General features: G+C 37.8%; 1 protein-coding gene across 1 annotated transcript in view; it reads left to right on the top strand.

Moving 5' to 3' along the window:
- LOC124721224 (tyrosine-protein phosphatase 69D) overlaps window positions 1-14,375 on the top strand; it is a 459,889-nt gene extending 445,514 nt beyond the window's left edge. The window contains exon 26 of the mRNA XM_047246080.1: window positions 13,648-14,375. Coding sequence (XP_047102036.1) covers window positions 13,648-13,722 — 75 coding nt within the window. The 3' untranslated portion in view covers window positions 13,723-14,375. The remainder of the gene's footprint in view (window positions 1-13,647) is intronic.
- The last annotated feature ends 2,120 nt before the right edge of the window (window positions 14,376-16,495 follow it).

Here is a 16,495-nt window from a genome sequence, read left to right as displayed (position 1 = left end):
GTGACCATAATAATTTGGCAGCAAACCAAAAACTTTGGAGAAACTCAAACTACCAGCAAGAGAGAGTGGCTGGCTATAGTTTTTAACTACTTTGTACAATTTGCTATTGGAAGACAGTAAAACATCACTCTGACAATTAGGGCCAAGTATAAGACTCCACTGAAATGGAGGACAGAACAACACAGGCAAATGTCCCAACTCTACCTTGTTTCATTGAAGCAAGTGAATAGTTGAGGTATAGGTGATGCTGCTGCTGCTGCTGCTGCTGCTGTTTGAAAAATTTCATCGTACCACCTTGAGCTGCTGGCTTCATTTATACGACCAGTTTCATTTGTCTGACTATCTTCAGGTTCCTATATCCCAAATGAAATAATACAGAAGTAACATTAAAAGCTTAAACTTTCACAAAGCTGTTAACTGATGTATATGTTAACAGTAAAACACACACATAATGGGATGTTACGGACACACATAAATGTATTACAACCATCATGTTAGCAAAATAAAAAATTATAACATCAGCTGATAAAACCATCAATGACACACCAAAAATAAAGTTGTGCCATAACACAGTAATGTGACTCATTATGAAAACCACATATCATAAAGATGTAAATGGTTCACATTTGTACAGAGTTACTTGTTATCATATTGTAATATAAATTACATTGTCAATCTATAAAACTATGCTAGGGGTTGTACTCGTTCATGTTAAAACTGTAATATGCAGTAACACTGTGAACAGATTCATACCACACAGATGCGACTGGGCAGCTGATCGCTGTTTATGGTAGAGTCAAAGATGGTCGTAGATGTCTGCGTACATTGATAGTTACTAGAAACTTATGATTATTAAGTTGTGTGTCATCTGCTATGATAAGAACCTAGGAAAGTCATATCAGTTTGTGTATTTTACGATCACAATTCCTGTGACAGAAAACAAAATGCATCCAAGTACTGCCTTACATGTACTCATTGGCATTAGTGTGAAACAAGCTATGTTGTCACATTCATATTTATACTGTTTCCATCATACAGTAACTTTTATGGGACAGGCCATACAGATACATATAATTTATGCCAAGCCAAAATGTCTAAATACATACAGTATAACAGACGTAACATGCTCATTATCGTGGACAAATAGTTATATCAGCATATAATGATCCTGCTTAGCCTTATTCCATATACACATGAAATAATATGCTTCAGGCAGCTGTAATTAAACAAAAGAACAATCTGATGTGCACTGTGTGCACTTCACTCACGTGACGGTGAATCCCACACACAGCTGCGCAAGAACCCAGACCTCATTTGTGTTCCAACTGTGCTTTCAGGTTGTTCATTGTACTCATCAGTGTGTTGTTCCTGATATTGCTACATCTAGGTTCTCGATTTGGCTCACTCTCCAGACTTGTCATTCTTCCACATTGTCTCTTTTGGCTGTCCATCGCTGTTGTTGTTGTCCCGTGATTTTTGGTGACTCACTGTTGACACCCTTGACAGGTCAGCCAGTGTCTCTATGTTGTATCCGATTCTGGTCACTATAACTATCAAAGATAGTCTTCTGTGATTCCTTAGGAATGAAGGATCTAGGTTTGTCTCAAGATATGTCACATCAAATGCTGACCTTTACTCCTGCTGGCCATACTTGCCGCCAAAGCTGCTGTCCAGTAGTGTTGCCATGCTGGAACTATCATAGTTATTGGTTTGTGGCCTGTGCTGCTGCCAGTTCTTTATAATCGGTTGTCTGGGAAATTGTTTCTACTCTGAACCAAAAATCATGCACAACATTTTCAGCCCCTTTTATATGAAACAAGTCAGTTGTGCATTGTCTAATAAATTCCAACTGCTGGAATTGTCATGGGGAACAGTTGTCCTACAATTTACTGAGTGTGAACATTATTGGTTTGGGGTTGGTATAAACTGTGAAAGCCCTGGCTTCTATGCAGACACAAAAATATTTCATAGCTTCAAAGATTCCCAAGAGCTCCACGTCATACGCACTCCACATAATCTGTGTTTCGATCACTGCAGACAGTGTTGCCTGCAGCACTTAGTATGCAAACAGAACTGCCTTTTGTATATATGTCTTCACAAATTTGAATACTTTCTGCATTTCTGTGGTCCACTGTAGGGACCTTAAGCCACTCGCATTCTTTTCTGCTTGTGCTCCTGTCGACGGTGCTTGGACCTCAGCCGCTCTTGTCAGGTGTTGCAAGTAGAAATTTACTGCCCATAAGAACCTTCTAAGCTGTCAGTAATCAGATGGTAGCAGTATTTATTCAGTTATGGCCATCTCGTCTATAAGGGTCCATATTCCATCTGCCAATACTGCATGCCCCAGAAACATCACTTGCTGTTGTCAGAGCATGCATTTTGCCTCATTGACCACTATGCTGAATTTGTTAATTCTCCTTAAAATGGCCTTGCAGCTCCTTTGACTCATAAAACACTAAGATGTCACCCAGGTAAGCAGAATATTACTGCAACCCTCTTAGCATTTTGCCTATAAACTGCTGCCACATCTGTGCCATGTTCTTGAGGCCAAGTGGCATCCAGATGTACTCGCATAACCCAAATGGTGTTACGAGAGCTGTCTTCTGTATGTCTCCTTCTGCAACTGGTATCTGGTAATATGCTTTTTTTCAGTCAATGACACTAAATACTGTCGCTCCTGCCAGCTCATTGGTGAAAACCCTGATGTTGGGTAGTGGGTAACAATTTGGGACTTTTACGGGCATCGCAAGGCCTCCACGTATCGTCTTTCTTTTTTGCTATGTGCAGTGGTGATGCCCACGGTCTGTCAGATCAATGTAGCACATCTGCTTTAAGCAAACCTGCAAATTCAGTCATGGCTGCTGCAAAACAATCCAGGGGTAATCTTCAATATTGTTGCAATACCGGATGACTGGGCGCAGTATGTATTTGGTGCACTGTGTTGTGCAGCACATTCACCATAAGTGCCATTGTGCTGCTTTTTTCACCTTGTACAACCTCACCATGCTTGCAGTCCATGGTGAGACATGCTTCGTCCACATATACCCATGACTACTTAGCAATCTTTCTTAATCTTGCATTGCTAAAATTTACTTCAGTCTTCATGTGGCGCAAGAAATCCACACTTAATATGGCTTCTGTTATCTCAGCGAGCATAAAATACCACCTGCAACTATGTTAAAAGCCTAAATCTTCCTCCAAATTAAAACCCACTTAAGTATTTATTGGTGACCTATTTGCTGCTATTAGATGTGCTATTAGATGTGCTTGCGTGCCTCAACGATACAGATGGCCGTACCGTAGGTGCAACCACAATGGAGGGGTATCTGTTGAGAGGCCAGACAAACATGTGGTTCCTGAAGAGGGGCAGCAGCCTTTTCAGTAGTTGCAGGGGCAACAGTCTGGATGATTGACTGATCTGGCCTTGTAACATTAACCAAAACGGCCTTGCTGTGCTGGTACTGCGAACGGCTGAAAGCAAGGGGAAACTACAGCTGTAATTTTTCCCGAGGACATGCAGCTTTACTGTATGATTAAATGATGATGGCGTCCTCTTGGGTAAAATATTCCGGAGGTAAAATAGTCCCCCATTCGGATCTCTGGGCGGGGACTTCTCAAGAGGACGTCGTTATCAGGAGAAAGAAAACTGGCGTTCTACGGATCGGAGCGTAGAATGTCAGATCCCTTAATTGGGCAGGTAGGATAGAAAATTTAAAAAGGGAAATGGATAGATTAAAGTTAGATATAGTGGGAATTAGTGAAGTTCGGTGGCAGGAGGAACAAGACTTTTGGTCAGGTGATTACAGGGTTATAAATACAAAATCAAATAGGGGTAATGCAGGAGTAGGTTTAATAATGAATAAAAAAATAGGAGTGCGGGTTAGCTACTACAAACAGCATAGTGAACGCATTATTGTGGCCAAGATAGACACAAAGCCCATGCCTACTACAGTAGTACAAGTTTATATGCCAACTAGCTCTGCAGATGATGAAGAAATAGATGAAATGTATGACGAGATAAAAGAAATTATTCAGGTAGTGAGGGGAGACGAAAATTTAATAGTCATGGGTGACTGAAATTCGTCAGTAGGAAAAGGGAGAGAAGGAAACATAGTAGGTGAATATGGATTGGGGGGAAGAAATGAAAGAGGAAGCTGCCTTGTAGAATTTTGCACAGAGCATAACTTAATCATAGCTAACACTTGGTTCAAGAATCATAAAAGAAGGTTGTATACCTGGAAGAATCCTGGAGATACTAGTAGGTATCAGATAGATTATATAATGGTAAGACAGAGAATTAGGAACCAGGTTTTAAATTGTAAGACATTTCCAGGGGCAGATGTGGATTCTGACCACAACCTATTGGTTATGAACTGCAGATTGAAACTGAAGAAACTGCAAAAAGGTGGGAATCTAAGGAGATGGGACCTGGATAAACTGTGAAAGAACCAGAGGTTGTACAGAGTTTCAGGGAGAACATAAGGGAACAATTGACAGGAATGGGGGAAAGAAATACAGTAGAAGAAGAATGGGTAGCTCTGAGAGATGAAGTAGTGAAGGCAGCAGACGATCAAGTAGGTAAAAAGGCGAGGGCTAATAGAAATCCTTGGGTAACAGAAGAAATATTGAATTTAATTGATGAAAGGAGAAAATATAAAAATGCAGTAAATGAAGCAGGCAAAAAGGAATACAAACGTCTCAAAAATGAGATCGACAGGAAGTGCAAAATGGCTAAGCAGGGATGGCTAGAGGACAAATGTAAGGATGTAGAGGCTTGTCTCACTAGGGGTAAGATAGATACTGCCTACAGGAAAATTAAAGAGACCTTTGGAGAGAAGAGAACCACTTGTATGAATATCAAGAGCTCAGATGGCAACCCAGTTCTAAGCAAAGAAGGGAAGGCAGAAAGGTGGAAGGAGTATATAGAGGGTTTATACAAGGGCGATGTACTTGAGGACAATATTATGGAAATGGAAGAGGATGTAGATGAAGACGAAATGGGAGATACGATACTGCGTGAAGAGTTTGACAGAGCACTGAAAGACCTGAGTCGAAACAGGGCCCCAGGTGTAGACAACATTCCATTAGAACTACTGACGGCCTTGGGAGAGCCAGTCATGACAAAACTCTACCATCTGGTGAGCAAGATGTATGAGACAGGTGAAATACCCTTAGACTTCAAGAAGAATATAATAATTCCAATCCCAAAGAAAGCAGGTGTTGACAGATGTGAAAATTACCGAACTATCAGTTTAATAAGTCACAGCTGCAAAATACTAACGCGAATTCTTTACAGACGAATGGAAAAACTGCTAGAAACGGACCTCGGGGAAGATCAGTTTGGATTCCGTAGAAATGTTGGAACACGTGAGGCGATACTAACCTTACGACTTATCTTAGAAGAAAGATTAAGAAAAGGCAAACCTACGTTTCTAGCATTTGTAGACTTAGAGAAAGCTTTTGACAATGTTAACTGGAATACTCTTTCAAATTCTGAAGGTGGCAGGTATAAAATACAGGGAGCGAAAGGCTATTTACAATTTGTACAGAAATCAGATGGCAGTTATAAGAGTCGAGGGCATAAAAGGGAAGCAGTGGTTGGGAAAGGAGTGAGACAGGGTTGTAGCCTCTCCCCGATGTTATTCAATCTGTATATTGAGCAAGCAGTAAAGGAAACAAAAGAAAAATTTGGAGTAGGTATTAAAATCCATGGAGAAGAAATAAAAACTTTGAGGTTCGCTGATGACATTGTAATTCTGTCAGAGACAGCAAAGGACTTGGAAGGGCTGTTGAACGGAATGGACAGTGTCTTGAAAGGAGGATATAAGATTAACATCAACAAAAGCAAAACGAGGATAATGGAATGTAGTCAAATTAAATCGGGTGATGCTGAGGGAATTAGATTAGGAAATGAGACACTTAAAGTAGTAAAGGAGTTTTGCTATTTAGGGAGTAAAATAACTGATGATGGTCGAAGTAGAGAGGATATAAAATGTAGACTGGCAATGGCAAGGAAATCGTTTCTGAAGAAGAGAAATTTGTTAACATCGAATATAGATTTAAGTGTCAGGAAGTCGTTTCTGAAAGTATTTGTATGGAGTGTAGCCATGTATGGAAGTGAAACATGGACGATAACTAGTTTGGACAAGAAGAGAATAGAAGCTTTCGAAATGTGGTGCACAGAAGAATGCTGAAGATAAGGTGGGTAGATCACGTAACTAATGAGGAGGTATTGAATAGGATTGGGGAGAAGAGAAGTTTGTGGCACAGTTTGACTAGAAGAAGGGATCGGTTGGTAGGACATGTTTTGAGGCATCAAGGGCTCACAAATTTAGCATTGGAGGGCAGCATGGAGGGTAAAAATCGTAGAGGGAGACCAAGAGATGAATACACTAAGCAGATTCAGAAGGATGTAGGTTGCAGTAGGTACTGGGAGATGAAGAAGCTTGCACAGGATAGAGTAGCATGGAGAGCTGCATCAAACCAGTCTCAGGACTGAAGACCACAACAACAACAACAACAACAACAACAGATGTGTTCACAGAGATGCGATTGCAGTCTGACAGTCCCCGGGTGGCCGTGCACTAGCATCTGATCCTGAGTCAGTTAGATGATAATGGCGTGATCTCACGTCCTTGACATACAATCTCTGTGACAGAGTAGATAATCAGATCAAATTACTGTGTCACTCATTGTGCTCATTCCTTTGCTGAAGGCACTCTTTTCATATAACAAAGCCTTTTACACCTACTATCGGCCGCTGCTGCCATTTGTGTATGCACTTGGTGTTGTACGTTTTGTCACTCTATCACTGAACCGCTGGTGATGCCAACACATCCACTCGTCGACCTACTTTGGTAATATTGTTGTTTCTTGCCTTTCACATAGATGACTTCCTCATACTTTCGAATAACTGTGGCACTTGCCTTTGCAACATAGTAATTTTCCCTGTAAGCTCTTGCAGTTGTTTTGTCAAATCTACCTGTCGGCCTTTCTGTATTGCTGCTATTTCTTGGTGCACGCAACCATCTGCTACCATCGTTACACATGCTACTTGCGTATAATCTATCGTTGGGGAAACTTGTCTGCCACTGTTATTAATGCTTGGACAGCCTGTTCCTCACAAATCACCACTGCTGCCATGACCGTTCCGGGCAACTGCGCCAACCGTGTGCATCACAGTGCTGTATCTTGTAAGTCTGTTTCGCCAATGAACCTTGCACGTGTCACCAATACTCAGAAGGTATACTATCCTCCATTTGTTTACTTTTCAACAACTGCTGCAGATGTTGATTTAGTGTTTGTCACATTCTGCTGATTAATACATTTTTTAAACATATATATTGCTGATCTGTTGGGGGCCTGAGAATGATGTCCGTGCCAGTTGCAGCTGCTCTGTCATCTAATGCTTTCACTGTCACAGCAAACTTCATGTGTGTCAACCACTACCTCATTTGCTCAAATGTTAACTAAAGCATCTTAAACCATAGCTCTGATTTGTCTGACAGGAACTGTGGCATGCGCAATTTCACTTACGGATTACCTGCCATTGTACATCTGCTCCAACTGACGTACCTGAGCTCACTGCCAAAGTATTTCGCTTCTACATTGCCAATTCTAGTTCCTCGTTTTGTGTATGAGCATTGCCATGAAGATCTGCTAACTGTTTCTCCGTGCACTTCCATGTGGTCTACATCTACATCTACATGGGTACTCTGCAAATCACATTTAAGTGCCTGGTAGAGGGTTCATCGAACCACCTTCACAATTCTCTATTATTCCAATCTCGTATAGCGTGCGGAAAGAATGAACACCTATATCTTTCCGTACAAGCTCTGATTTCCCTTGTTTTATCGTGGTGATCGTTCCACCCTATGTAGGTCGGTGTCAACAAATTATTTTCGCAGTCGGAGGAGAAAGTTGGTGATTGGAATTTCGTGAGAAGATCCGTCGCAACGAAAAAAACCTTTCTTTTAATGATTTCCAGCCCAAATCCTGTATCATTTCTGTGACACTCTTTCCCTATTTCACAATAATACTAAATGTCCTGCCTTTCTTTGAACTTTTTCGATGTACTGCATCAGTCCTACCTGGTAAGGATCCCACACCGCGCAGCAGTATCCTAAAAGGGGACGGGCAAGCGTTGTGTAGGCAGCCTCCTTAGTAGGTCTGTTACATTTTCTAAGTGTCCTGCCAATAAAACGCAGCCTTTGGCTAGCCTTCCCCACAACATTTTCTGTGTGTTCCTTCCAATTTAAGTTGTTCGTAATTGTAATACCTAGGTATTTAGTTGAATTTACGGCTTTTAGATTAGACTGATTTATCGTGTAACTGAAGTTTAACGAGTTCCTTTTAGTACGTATGTGGATGACCTCACACTTTTCGTTATTTAGGGTCAGCTGCCAGTATCGCAACATAAATAAGTTCTCATGTTGACGGCATGTCAATAGTATGTCAGACTCGGTAAGCTTCTAAGCCTAACTGTGTTTAACTTGTATGCAACGAGGTAACGTAATGTTCAAGATACAGCAGCTAAGTTTATGGGCATATAAAATGAATAAAAAACAATACTGGGGCTATAAAAACAGATATTTTATGCTTAAAAACAGGTCACTGAGCCTACCATGTGGAAAAATAGTGGGGTAATGTGGTACTAATGTACCATTAAGGCCAGGTGTATTAGTATATCTATGGGAAGAAATACATTGTCTGCAGTATGCCTCTAACATTTTAGATGAAATTCCTATTTTTTCAGATATTTTTTTTTTTTATTGAAAACAGCACAATGGCTTTTTTGCAACTGTGTGTAAATTTCAAGTTCTTCTAGACTATCCATATGGCTACCTTTATTGATTATGTGCAATTATAAATTGTCCTCTATATTAGAAACAGAATGGTTTTTGTTGTGTTGAGAGAATGTGGACTGATTGTTCTCGCTTTTGCAACTATGTTCTTTGTAAATGGTGTGTATTTTACATAGAGTTTGTCCTATGTAAATGTTATCACAGTCACTACTCTCAATTCTATGCATTCCAGACTGGTCTAACTGGCATGTCTTATCAATGGTGTGCCCTATATTATTTCTGATAGGGTTGTTGGTATGAAAAGCCACTGCGATGTTAGTTTTACAAAAAATGTATTAATTTTTATCAGATACCTTTCCTAGATGTGGAAGTGTGACAAACCTGATTTTACTTTTTCTCTCTATTTTATGTGGGTACATAACATTCCGTTATGTGTGTGTTGTTGTTGACATTTACATCAGTTAACAAATTCATAACAGCTTAAGCCTGTAATGTTACTTACATATTATTTTATTCAGTGTATAGCAACCCGATGATGATCAGACTGAATTTGGTTGTATAAATAAAGTATTTTACCAGCAGCTCAAGACAGTAATATGACATTTCTCAAATATATAAGAGCTGTGGGGCACCGCCACCTGAAAATGTGTGTGTGGGTGTTTTTTTTAAACACACCTGCAGACAAGCCACTGTTCCGTTACTGCTGTTGTAGTTGCATCTTCTGTTGCATCAGCTTCAAAAACTCAGCATCCATAGCTGCACAACAAATAATGTTCTCATTTCCATTTCAGCATCAATAATGGCCTTGTTGCCACTTTACTATCTTACTTGGCTTAGTATTTGTAGAAGATATGACAACACTGCTAGTAAACACAGTCAGTGTGGGTACTTAACATGACGATGATGACTTGGTAACAGTTGAGGAACAGAACCGCGTGACTGGAATGAGCTCACCATTCAAACTGACTATGGGAAGCGGAGTATCTTGCCCCAGATAGATACATGCACAATGATATACTGAGCACACTCCTGGTGTGGGCAGCTAATGACAGCACACGACAATTTTCGCCATGAGCGCAAAACTAGGTCTGTGGTGGTTCAACTCTGCTGGACCACTGGCCTGCTGTGCTTACTGCTACCTTCAAGTAAACACTTCCATCTGTGGGTCTGCCCATATGACATGACCCATGCATCCTCCATGGCAGGTTTCCGAACTGCTCTGCAGTTCTATTAATGCCAGCTCATCTGCCTACATTGGAATGTCTGCTGGTGGAATACTAAGCAAGGCATAGGTAGCAAAAGTTCAGTATAACTTGGCTCACAGTACTGCAGTGACCTGTTGAACAAATGGTAATTCCAAGCATTCAGTAACACACAGTAGAGAGCTAGTTTAGTGCAAAGTCCAAAATACAGCAATGTCATTGTAAACATACAAGTTCAAGTTCAGAATGAATATGAAAGGAGAAAAACCATACAATATGCGATAGTCAAACACTGTATCTGATGATGTGGTCTGAAGGCTTCAAGGAATGGCTGTTAGTGAATTCACATGCATATTTAAGTGAACAACTCCGTCAGTGGGAGCACTCATTGTACACCTACCACTGATGTGGTGAGCACAAAATTCACGTAAAGCAAACAGTTACCACGTTTCATATTTCCATTAAAATTATCTGTTTGTTAACAAATTGAAATAATGATTAAAAATAAGAATTACATTTTTAATAACAGTTAAATCCCAGTGGTAGTTTAAAATAAATTAAAATTTGGCAGACTTGCAAAATGCCTTATTATTACACAAAGAATATATGTCATAATGTTCAGCCTCTAGAAATAATAAAGTATTTTATTTTCTATTTAATGTCACACATTTTTGTACAAAATTTTAATTTGTTATGAATACCTGCATTCTCATGTGACTAGTAATTAAAAATAAAAAGACAGTATTTATACTAAAAAAACTTATGATTCAGTATTTGTTAACAAACATTTCCATTTGACAATAAACATAGAGTTTTAAAAAAAGTTGCTACTGTTGTAATGCAAACTGGTGACTTTATGATTATGGGACTTATATGTTCTGCATTGATATGCCAGTTACTGTATTAATAAGCGCAAAGTGTTTTTTTTTTATTTGATGGCACTTGGAAATCTAATCTCCAAAGGTGATTTTCTTGAGGTTTTATGGGAAATGCATCGTACTACTTTAGGAAACTAATGTCCTGTCTCTGAGCTTCAAATCCTATAACTATTAAGAAAGTCAAAGGTGGTCAGTGTATAAAATTACACATAAAATGCTATGGCCATTTTTGCTATCCTTGGTATATGCTTGCCTGCACAAAGCTCATAAATGATTTGTTAGAGCCTTTTGATGTTCTGAATATGTGATTTGCACTTCAGGAGCTATGTATCTTATGTTGAGGGTGTATACAACTTCCTTTCAGACATACACCTGTTTATCATATTCAGTACATTCATATGCTCTATGCCCTCATTTGTATTAAAAGAGGGAGATCAGTCTTGCTTTAGGCTGACCAACCATGCAGTATTCCATCCTTAACCCTTTCACTGCTGTGGGCATGTATACACATCCAACTATACCATTTCCCAGGTATTGTGGATATGTATACGCACATTGTTTGGATTTTCGTAGAGTGCAATGGATATCTGAATGTGTCCTGAGCCTCCGACCTCTCACTGCTGCAGACGAGTTACTTCCATATCTGGGTGAATAAAAAGTTTCGAGTCTTTATCATACAAAATATGTGCCTCATTGTGCGCTATCATTTCCAGAAAACCTTGTTTCAATATCTTGAATTATTTGTGAGATATGACAACTGTTATGACCACATGATCCCTGATGCACAGGGATGTGAATGAGCGTATCGCCTGCAACCATCCTTTGGATATAAAATCCTATGACTCGAGAACAAAATGAGATATCCTTCTTCTTTCAGTTTTAAATGAAATTTTGATATATTATGTAAATTTCATTCACTGGAATGTGTGAGCTACAATCAACCATATGCAAAGTTTATGCAATCAATTTTTATGTTGCCAACTTTTAAAAATTTCGTGCAATGTTTCACTTGATTTGATGCAGCCCAGTGAGTATGACATATAATGAAAAGAAATTCATTTTTTATCAAGTGAATATATCAGGCTCTAACATGTGCAAAAATTTAATATTTTTACTTTATAGTTTCTGAAAAATTTGATGATAGGTATTTCATTTTGGTCGGAACACCATCAGTCAGCACAGGCGCAAGCATTTGGTGAGCAGTACAGCTATAACAAAAGCAGACTCAGCACAGAATGCAAAGAGTTTGCCTATAGCACTGCAAGGGTTAAATTGTTTTGTCCAGTTCTATTACTGTAATTGTATCCGTACACAGATCTCCATACACATATCACAATCAGCAAATATTATCTTCTTCAGAAATTCCTTCATTTAAAACATATAAAATCACTGCAGTTCAAATTGTACACCACTAGCAATCATTTACCAAATACCTGTTGCAGATACATCACATGTTAAGTGTGCTATTATGACTTCAACATTTTGCAAACATTTCGCATCACTATGAGCAGTGATGATGCCAGGTTGCAGCATGACAGATTTTCTTGTTTGAATGAGAATGCGGTGACAACCCTGAAACTGGTTGCAAACAAAGAAATACAAAAATATAAGTATAGCTGTGGAATTGATATTTTTAGGGAAGAAACCCACGAAGAAACACAAATGACCTATCAAATTGAGCATATTCAGTTACAGTCATGTATAGCCTGGAAAATAAGAGAGAGTACATATTTTTTATATTATTTAAATGTCAGATAGATAGTCACTGATTAAAGATTATTTATGACACATAACAACTTGACAGTTTCAGTCTATGTTACTGTGGTTTTGTAACAACAGAATGAATGCTTTCTCTTCAAAACCTTTATTGAACAAGAATGCAGATGTGGTCGCTTAAAAGCAATCTAGACTTCTGAGAGGAATGAAACTTATCAGTCTACCTTTAAAAATTTTAGGTATAGTTTTATATCTTTAACAGAAGTAGGTAAATGCCAATTCAGCTGCCTCAGTTTCGTGTGATACCACGGGACAATATGTTATTTGCCTAGTGTGAATTTATCCACGGTGTTTTTCAAATTCCGATTGTGAAAATAGGCCAATATTTGGCCAGCAAAGGGAGAAATGGCTGTGGCATAAAATTCATGATTACCAGACTTGTCCATGTCCTAAAATAAATTCCAAACCTCTCTGCAGTGGCTCACGGAATGAGAACTTTTAACACTGTTCATTAACTGTCATCAGGTGGATACCTTACACTTGGTGACCCTTTTGTGCTATTCAAGAGGAGTAAGCTGTGCCAGCACTGGTTTTCACTTTTCTATCATTGTCATCATCATCATAATCATTATCATAATTAACAATACCAAGAATGTAACCCTACATTGTACTACGCTCATGACAATCACCTACACAAAACAATTAAGACACCTGACCCGTAAGCCACCCAAGCGGTGTGAACTATAAAGGCTTGCACCAGCTGAAGGCCACTCTAGTAAGCAAGTAAATAAGTTACTGTACTCAAAAGACAATGGTGTGCTTACTGTGTCTGCTGGAGAACATAATAGTATTCTCTTCAAAAGATGTGATGAATCTTTCCTGTACTCAGGTATCTGTCAGAAAATCAACATAATATTTTGGACTGGCTATGTTGAAAGCAAGTTAATTTATTGTCTAGAATTACAGCTTTAAATAACTGCACATCTATTTATAATCTATGCACTGTTATTTTGTTTGTTTGTATGATTATCTGTTAATTGATTTCAGGCTCAGTATGAATTTCTCCATCGTGCCATAGTAAACTATGCTGACTTGCATAATTTAGTGAGTGATGAAACATGAACTGGTCAACAGAGCATGATTTGCTCATTGTACCTGCTGCAAAAAGTGTAGAAAATCCATTGCTGCCATTTTATACCATTGCTTTTTTTTTTAATTCCTCGGTGTAGATTTAAAGAAAGCTGCTGGTGTGGAGGTAACACTTTTGTAAAATATCTAGCATTTTACTGCTTGTGACTTTGATATGAATTTATGAAATTTTATATATATATATAACATATTATGTTGTTTCAAGGACTGTTCTTCAGTTAAAAATAATTTTATTTGCAAAAATATTTATTTTGTACTGTAACAATGGTACTGTAATGGGAAGTATCAGTATTTTATACTTCTATATATGTACAATACTTCGCCAAATTTGTTTCAATTAATGAGGTTGAAATACTGTGGCGGATATTGAACTGTCTTAGCATACAATGTAATTTTTACTGTGTAGGTATACAGTAGCATTTGATGGCAGTGTGACTCTCTCTCTCTCTCTCTCTCTCTCTCTCTCTCTCTCTCTCTCTCTCTCTCTCTCTCTCTGTGTGTGTGTGTGTGTGTGTGTGTGTGTGTGTGTGTGTGTGTGTGTGTGTGTGTTTTCAAAGAAAAAGGGAGAGAGTTATAAACTTGTTTTATGAGGAAAAGGGCCATGCCATTATTTCATTTCCCTTCTTCCCCCCCCTCCCCCCCCCCCCCCCACACATACTGCACATTTTGTGAGGAAACATATATCAAGAACTACTTTTAAGCAATGAAGTTGAACAGTCTGAAGATTTTGTACAGATATTGGACATTGGCTTCTTTATGAAAAGTTATATGTACAATGAAAAGCTTGTGATGTCAATGTCTGCATCATGTGATATAGTAGCAGTTTGGATGCTTATGAAAGAAGCAACAGAAAACACTGGAATAGTGAGATTGTGGCTACAGAACATTTATGAAAGGGGAAGGAAACATACAATGTGTTTCCCTCTTAGAAATATTAAATTACATTATTAAAGAAGAGTATCTGCCCTTTTTGTAAATGATCTGCAGTGTTAATGTTACTTGCAATATATCTACAATAATTAATTGATTGCTCTCTATATTGGCTTCTAATATTTCTAGACATTATGTGGTGTGTAAGAATGAATATTCCTCTGAGAAACCTAAAATTTAAAAAGCTGTACAATTCTCAACAGTCTGAGCTCATCTGCATATTCAGGTACTTTGCTTTCCTGTCGTATTCAATGCTTTGTAATTCACTGTCATTACATAAAAGGAAAGAATGACACATTATACTTTTGTTAAGATATTTGCCAAAGATCTAGATAAAGTCATAGGTTTATAGAACTTTTTTATTTGCAAATAAGAGAGTGAGCCACAGTATTTCTGTTGGTTGAGCAATAAAGATGGAAAACCATCTTGAAATTGTGAAATGTGCACGCAGTACTGCTGTTGCTGTTTTTATATATTTTGTTAAATAAGACAATCTGTGGTGCTCTGCATTGTCTGTGACATAATGCACTACCATATCATGAGTAGATGCCACATTTGCTTTCTTTTTGTAAAATTGTGTAAAAAAAAAGTCAAGAAATGAAAGAAGTATGATGATTGTGAATGTAACTGACATGCTTAACATAATTTTTGAATCTAAGAGTGGGATGCAAATTTGTTAAAAGCTACAAATGACCTTAGCACTGTTCACAGAAGATGTGTATTTATAAAAAAATATGTTGAAATCAGGAAATCATAAACTTTGACTGAAAAAATATTTTTTTGTATTATTCAAGATTGGAGAGATTTCCAGATTTTCACCTCACCCAAAGCAATGTACTGGTGTCACAAAAAAAAAAAAAATTTTACTGTAAGTGATTTTTATTGCCTCTGAGGAATAAGTTTCATGCTGTGAATTATTTCCTATTTTCTTAATTGAACTGTAATCTGAAAATGTATTTATTTGTATCAAACTGAATTGGAAATTGAAATCATTAACCTTCATCCATAAATTGCACATAGTAAACAGCATGTTCCTTTGATTGTTGTTGATGGTGAGCATGTGTCATGCTAATTACCAGAATGATTTTCTGTGCATAAAATGCTGTTTTCATTATTCTGTTATGAATGTCTGCTTATTTCTTTTAGAAATGGAAAAAAGAATCATGTAAGGATCCTGTATCGTGAATGTTTAGTTTTCCTGTTCATAAAAAAGACATTTAATGTGTAATTCAAAATCATATATATGTGCTACATAAAGTCTGAAACTCAGTGTTTGTGCTTTGTTTTAAACAATTTTTTATAAAATGGGCCTACTGTTTGTTGCACAGTATTTGGTGATACTTGTAACTGAATAAAACACTTCAAATATTTTTTGCATTAACACACATCTTTGACACATTCTTTCATTCTTTTTTTTTTCACTTCCAATAAAAATAAATTTTTTCTTTTGTAAAGCCATTCATTGTAGTTACTTTCATTCCATTTGGTTTGCTTCTTTTATCTCAAGTCAGTATTCTTTCAGTCCATTTCATTTGTTGTTTATATATTTATTTATTTTTGATGAAAAATTAGCCACACACAACACACATATGGTCTTTGATAGGTCATTTTGCCCATGTACTATATTAAAGTTTTAATTTTTGTTGGGAATACATACCAACTGCATTTAGTTGTTTTCAGTTTTTAGAGGTGATTTTAAAGGTAAATAAAACTAAAAACAGTTCTGCAGTGATTAATTTTTATCATGGTACCAGTATGAGAAGACACCAGCACATACACTAAAAAAATGAGAGATTGACTTTTCATGTACCAAATT

This window comes from Schistocerca piceifrons, chromosome X, assembly GCF_021461385.2.
Source record: "Schistocerca piceifrons isolate TAMUIC-IGC-003096 chromosome X, iqSchPice1.1, whole genome shotgun sequence".
NCBI classification, from domain to species: domain Eukaryota; kingdom Metazoa; phylum Arthropoda; class Insecta; order Orthoptera; family Acrididae; genus Schistocerca; species Schistocerca piceifrons.
The sequence above is the reverse complement of the archived record's forward strand: the minus strand, read 5'-3'. Positions and strand labels throughout refer to the sequence as shown.